Raw genomic sequence first — 6,810 nt, 5'->3', positions numbered from 1 at the left:
TCATGCATTCATGCACCCATTCATGCATTCTTCAAAGCAGCTCCGTTTGTAGAAAACCCTTCCTGTGCTGTCGAATCCTGCCTCTGTAGATGACTAACTGCCTTTGGGCAGGTAGCAGAACTCAGCAGTCTGCCTCATGTGAAACGAGGACGGGGGTGCTGCGAGCATTAGACCCTGTGCAGGTGAAGAGCCCGAGGCTGCAGACTCGCAGTTCTGCAAACAGGAACGGCGGCCCGGCTTTAAAGTCTTGCGAGCCCAAAGCAGGTAGGAGAGGAGCGAGCCCACGAGAAACCAGGGCTTGGGTGACGCACAAATAGGATTCCCGTGCAAAACAGGGCTCACAAGGGCCTCCCTGTCGCCTGGACAGTGAAAGGAAAGCGGATCGGCCTCTCCAAAGGCGACCTTTGCGCCTGTAGGCACAAAGACTTGAGCACTCCCGGCCTTGGGAGGAAAGACTAGCGCGGGAAAGTAGCAACACGTCCCGGCACCCTGGGAGGGAGAGGCGGGCGGCTGCGGCGGGAAGGGGAGGAGGAGGAGACAGAGGAGGGGACAGGCCGGCCCAACTCGTGCTTCCCCGCGCAGGGCGGAGCCCGGGCCCGCCCGCCCGCAGGTGAGCTAGCCTGGGAGGAGCCGGTGCCAGGCTCAGGCGCCCGCGGCCGCCGCTCCGAGCCACTGGCCACAGCCGCTTTCCCCGCCGAGGCCGAGGCGCCCCGGAGCCATGGCCGGCCAGACCCGCGGGGCCACAATCGCACTGCTGGGGGTCCTGCTGCTCGGCGCCGTGCGCCCGGGAGCTGGTGAGTGCGGTGCGGCGGTAGCGGGTGGCGCTGGGCGGTGGAAGCGGCCGGAGAGCCGGCGCCCGGCGGAGGGTGCGGGGGCGCAGAAGGCAGCAAGGTGCGGGGGATGCTGAGCCGGGGTGGGGGCGACACAGTCGGGATGCATGGACGGCGCGGGGTCCCCGGGACCGCCCGGCGCCTGGGCGCGCCGCGTCGGACAAAGTGGCCGTGCCCTCCTGGATTCCGAGCAACCTCGCCCTGGGCGCAGGCCGCGGCACATGGGAGTGTCCCCGAGCTGGGAGCCCGGCGGTCGCGGGGATGAGCCCGGCGCGGACGGCTCAGGAGGAGAAAAGCGCGCGCCCCAGCTGAGGCCCGGGGACCTGCCGCGCATCGGGGGCTTTACCTGAGTGCTTGGGGGGCGCCGGGGCTGGCCGTGGGGAGGGAGCTTTCCTCTCTCGGCGCACCCTCTACCTCCTCACCTGGGGCTGGAAGAAGGGGCAAGAAAACAGCGGTTTGGCCCGGTAGCGCACGGGATCACCCTTTTCCCGGTCCGCACGCCCCATTCTAGCTCTCTCGAAGTTCCGGAAAATTAATTTGAAAATGGAAGCGCCAGGCTGGAGAAGGGTCCCGGCGTTCTTGCCACGCGGGCGGTGAGCTCCCGCCCCTCGTGCCTCAGGGTAGTGTTTGTACTTTGACCCCGCGAAGGGGGTCGGCGAGGGGACGTTCCGGAGAGGTGTGTGAATTTCCAGTTGATTCCGTTGTGCGCCGGGACCGCCGCCTCCCCGCTGCGGGTGCGCGCTCCTGTGGGCTCTGGAAGTAGATCGAAACGTAGAAATAACCGGGGTTCTTCGTGTAAGAACTTGATTCGAAGCGTTTCCTGAGGCTAGCCCAGGTTTTGTGATTTCTAAAGAGTTATCCGGGAGGCGAGTGGGGTCTTGGATTATTCTTTGGTGCCCCTAAGGGGGCGTTTGTATTCGGCGGGTAGGTAGATTAGGGCAAATTAAGTTAAGGAATAAAACGAAGCGGGTGTGGTGGACTTTGGATTGCAAACCTACAGGAAAGCTTCCTGGTTCCTTTCTCCAACGGCATCAGGTGACATATTACTTACTGTACATTCCCTAGACCATTTTAAGACCACATTTAAAGCCTAGTGCCCGTATGCATATCTCTTGTAATACAAATTTACCGGAAGACTGCATTTTCAAGATTTCCTTCGAAGAAAAAAAAAAAAAATCCGTCTAAGAATAAAGAGTGATTTCGCGGGTGAAAATGCATGTAAATGTGTGTGAGAGAAAAATGTGTGCCCATCACACTTGGGAGCTGTACCGAAACTCGGAGTTGTCTGAGGTGTTTCCGGTTGTCTGTGATGACCAGGAGTCCCCCAGTAAGAATATGGTGTAAATCAAGGCATTACCAATGCCAAAGATGACAGGCTGGCCCGAACGGGCCTCTGTTAACTAACGGATTTCTCCCTTTGGCCTGGAGAGGCTGCCATTTTGGCCTACAGCACTGTCCCTTTCTTCTAGGAAGTTGTTGACTGTCGGAGCGAGCTCTCATGGTTCAGGTGTAAATACGGGGAAGCCTAGGGACTTCCCACCTCACTTTCCAAAAGCTTCCTGTGGTCTCCGGAATTGGCTGTGTGTGGCCACTTCGTTGGCCTGAACTGGGGGCTGCGTCTTGGAGGTTGGAGCCATTTCAGAGGACAGCCGCTTTGCCTGACGTCTTGGGGTTGGCCTAACAGGGAGGAGTCTTTGAGAAGTTCCTGGAGTCTGTCCAGAGAAGATGGAAAAAGCCGGAGAGCCCGGCACTGTGGATTTGTTTTTTAAATCCCTGAGCTCTCTTAATGAAGACGGCCTAGTGAACATGAAGTTGGTGTCCCTGCAGAACTGAACTGCAAAGGGAAAGTTAATGTCTTGGTGTGATGTGTTGGGGTGAGTGTGGTGTAACCCCCCGCTCCCCCACTTCCAAGAGCGAAGGACTGGTTAAGTTGGAATCAGAACCGTGGTAAAACCTCGATTTACTGGCTTTTTAAGAATTGCTGAGTGGGGCTGCTGGGCGGCTCGGTTTTTTGAGCCTCCGACTCCGGCTCAGGTCATGATCTCGCGGTTCACGAGTTCAAGGCCCCCGCGTCGGGCTCTGTGCTGACAGCTCGGAGCCTGGAGCCTGCTTCGGATTCTGTGTCTCCTTCTCTCTCTGCCCCTCCCCCACTTGCATTCCGTCTCTCTGAAACATAAACAAACATTTTAAAAAAAATTAAAAAAAAAAGAGATAATTGCTGAGATACCAGAGTCTGGGTTCGGTGACCCCATTCTTGCCGCCATCGTGTTTCACCAGAAATGTGAGCAAGCATCAAATGATGTGTTCGCTGACCCCGGGTGAGCCTGCGTCTTCGTCATTCTTTGGATTCAAATGAGCAGCTGGTAGCTGTTGTCTGGAATGTGTAACTGGTAGGAGTGATGAGTCTCCCTCACCCCCACAGATTTTCGTGGTTCAGAGTCAGAGAGGGCCACTCTGCTGACCCGGAGGATGTGCTCTGATGCTGGCCCGTCAGCCTCAGGGTTCACCTCAGATGCTGCCATTTTGTCTGTGAAGAATGAACCCTGCCCCCCTCCACACTCTTCTGGGGGGTTCTCCCGGGCTATCAACGTAAGAGAAGAAGGTCGAAAGCAACAATTAAAATATTTCATGTAGTATATAGTTACTGTAGAAAAATTGGTAATAAATATAACCAAAATGAAAAAAAAAAAATCTGTAAGCAAAGCACATTGGTCACTTTGGTACAGTCTTATCGTGTGCGTGTGTGCACCCAAAACCAGACCTGGGACCATCCATCGTATGGCTTTAACCAGCCCCCCACAGGTGGACATTTAGGCGGCTTCCCACTTTTCCTGCTAAAAAAAACAGAACGTGTCCAACAGTAGGGGACCGACCGCCTGTGTCCATTTTGATAGGTCTGTTCAGTGAAAAGACATCGAAAGTGACGTGGTGCGGATTCTATAATGACATCAGATGATGTCGTCTCTGTGTTGCCGAGGTTATAAAATAGAAGCTGGATTGTCCCATTTTGATGTATCCGAGCATGAGTTCTTGTCGGGTATATCGCTCTGCACACTTCCTTGACGATCCTGTCCGACTGAAACTCTGGGACTAGAATTGCTGGCATGGAGAGTAGAGAAAATGCTCAGGCTTTGGAGACATCCCGCCTTGTGGCCCTCTGGAGAGCTCGTCCTGTGGCCCTGGTGTACGTTCGGGCCAGCGTGTGCCGGTCCCTGGTTCCCACACTATCAGGCTGTCCTCATAGATGTCAGTGACATCTATGGAAGAAGAAGCCTTTTCCTCCCTCTAGTGCAGCAAGCTGGGTCTGAACGGTGTTGATGGATGTTCGAGAATCTTAGGAGCGCCCCAGCTAAGCGATTATGTTGCTGAAACACACACACACACACACACACACACACGCAACAGAATGGAGCCCCTTGACTTATAACACAAGCCTCACCTGCGGGTTTGGACGGGGGCGAGGGTGGGGTTTGCTGGTCAGGATTCATGATTTCGGTCAAGGTGGGTGGGGCAGCGGGGGAGGTCAGGACCCCTGCTAGGGAAGACCCATGGCTAAGGCTGTCCACCTGAGTGATGAAGAACAGTTCATACCCTTTAATTATCATTCTAAGTGATAAAAATTCTCCCACAAATTATTTCAAACCACTTCCTACAGCCTTGTAATTAGCCCGTCACCTTCTCCCAGGCAGCTGGCAACGTTCTAGATAATCGGGCCGGGAGAGCCAGGTTTCCTCCCTCACCCCTTTGTAGCCTTGGGTTTGTATTTCAGGACATCATTTTTAAAAATCACTAACCACTGCTTGTAATAGCGAACACGTACTGCTCTGCGGCAGCCGCCCTTCTGAGTGTTTTATGTGCCAGCATCTCCCGTTTACCGTCAGTGATGTTTTCTTTAAAACCACACGTGCTGCATAAACACACTAACCGATGCCCTGCGTCTCACGATTTCACACGGGAGACATGGTAACGACCCCCCCCCCATTTGGAAATATGGCATTTCCAAAAGCCATATATATATACAGGGGAACCGGGGGGGCTCAGTCAGTTAAGCGTCCGGCTTCGGCTCAGGTCATGATCTCGCAGTTCATGAGTTCGAGCCCCCCCCATCGGGCTCTGTGCTGACAGCTCAGAGCCTGGAGCCTGCTTTGGGTTCTGTGTCTTCCTTACTCTCTGCCCCTGCCCTGCTCACACTCTCCCTCTCTCTCTCTCTCTCTCTCTCTCAAAAAATAAACATGAAAAAAAATTTTTTTATTTTTTATTTATTTATTTTTTTTTAATTTTTTTTTTCAACATTTATTTATTTTTGGGACAGAGAGAGACAGAGCATGAATGGGGGAGGGGCAGAGAGAGAGGGAGACACAGAATCGGAAACAGGCTCCAGGCTCCGAGCCATCAGCCCAGAGCCCGACGCGGGGCTCGAACTCACGGACCGCGAGATCGTGACCTGGCTGAAGTCGGACGCTTAACCGACTGCGCCACCCAGGCGCCCCGAAAAAAAATTTTTTTAATGTTTAAAACAAAACACTGAGTGTTGTGTTCATATTTGTTCTGGGGATGTGTATGTGCTTTTAATACTCAAACAGTTTAAAGACTGTGCTTCGAAACACCTGTACATGGTAACAAAAATTCCAGTTGTACAAAAGGGTACTTGGGAAGAAGTATGTCCCCTTCCACCTCTGACCCCGGGCTTTCGCCCAGAAGCAGCCATGGTTTCTTGTGCATTGTTCCTGAGCAATTCTACGCAAGCACAACCTCATAAATGTACGTACGTCCCTTCTTTACACAGCCAGGCCATAACCATGGTATATGGTATGGGATGTGTCTCATATGCTTCTGGAGTTTGCTCACTTAGCAACCCATCTTGTTGCTTGCTCCATATCAGAACATATGGGGGCTGCCGTTCTTTTCGCCGGCCACGTAATATTCCTGGCCGTGGGCACGCCATGTGGTGTCACCAGCCTCTTACTGCTGGGTTGTTTCCAGTCTTTTGTTTTTAAAATTGTTTTTTAATGTGTATTTATTTTTGAGAGAGAGAGAGAGAGAGACAGAGCATGAGTCGGGGAGGGGCAGAGAGAGAGAGGGAGACACAGAATGGGAAGCAGGCTCCAGGCTCCGAGCTGTCAGCACAGAGCCCGACGCGGGGCTCGAACTCACGGACCGCGAGGTCATGACCTGAGCCGAAGTCGGACGCTCAACCGACTGAGCCACCCAGGCGCCCCCAGTCTTTTGTTTTTATAGAGAGCTTCAGTTGCCATATTTGCAGTTGTCTTTTTTAGGAATATAGACCAGTGTGTCTGTGGGTGCACTCCCCGGAGGAGGGAATTACTGGGTCAAAGAGTTTGTACAGAAAGTGTCGGGGAACAAATGGAGGAAAGTGAGTCACAGAAGTGAGGCAACTCCCCCAAGGTCACAGCTAATAAGCGGGGGTGCCATCCGTGAACCTGGGCAGACTCGTTTCAGAGCCCAGGCTCTGTCCCTCCCCGCACTGCGGTTTTCTCCTTCCTTCCTTCCTTCCTTCCTTCCTTCCTTCCTTCCTTCCAGGTGAAACTAACCCTAAGTTTTAGTCAGAGAAACGGTTTGAACTTCCTTTTAAATATTGACTTTTGATGACGTGCTCAAGAAGACTTGAGGACAGGCATGGGCCCTGGGAGCTCCTCCCGGGTCTACGTCGAGTGGCACTGCGTCACGTTCGTTCTTGCTGACTTTGACATCGGCGAGTCTAGCGGTGTCAGACTAAGCCGCAAACCCAACCGTGTGCGATGGCTCATACACGACAGGTGTTTATTTCTTGCTCAGATGAGACCCCAAACAGGGGATCTCCTCCAAGCAGTGATGAGGACCCAGGGTCCTTTGACTTCCTGGCTCTGCTGTCTTCAGCATGTGTCCTGTCCTCCGTGCTCATCCATGTCATGCTGACGGAAGGAAGAAGAGTGCAGAGGGGCTCCCGTGGGAGTCTTGACGCCTGAGCACGGAAGCCGTT

General features: G+C 53.7%; 1 protein-coding gene across 1 annotated transcript in view; it reads left to right on the top strand.

Moving 5' to 3' along the window:
• Positions 1 to 718: 718 nt before the first annotated feature.
• The window catches only part of CDCP1 (CUB domain containing protein 1), a 58,318-nt gene continuing 52,226 nt past the window's right edge, over positions 719 to 6,810 (top strand). The window contains exon 1 of the mRNA XM_040445095.1: positions 719 to 794. Coding sequence (XP_040301029.1) covers positions 719 to 794 — 76 coding nt within the window. The remainder of the gene's footprint in view (positions 795 to 6,810) is intronic.

Source organism: Herpailurus yagouaroundi, unplaced genomic scaffold, assembly GCF_014898765.1.
Source record: "Herpailurus yagouaroundi ecotype Mexico unplaced genomic scaffold, PumYag 193, whole genome shotgun sequence".
NCBI classification, from domain to species: domain Eukaryota; kingdom Metazoa; phylum Chordata; class Mammalia; order Carnivora; family Felidae; genus Herpailurus; species Herpailurus yagouaroundi.
Note: the sequence above shows the minus strand (reverse complement) of the source record. Positions and strands in the feature narration are given on the sequence as shown.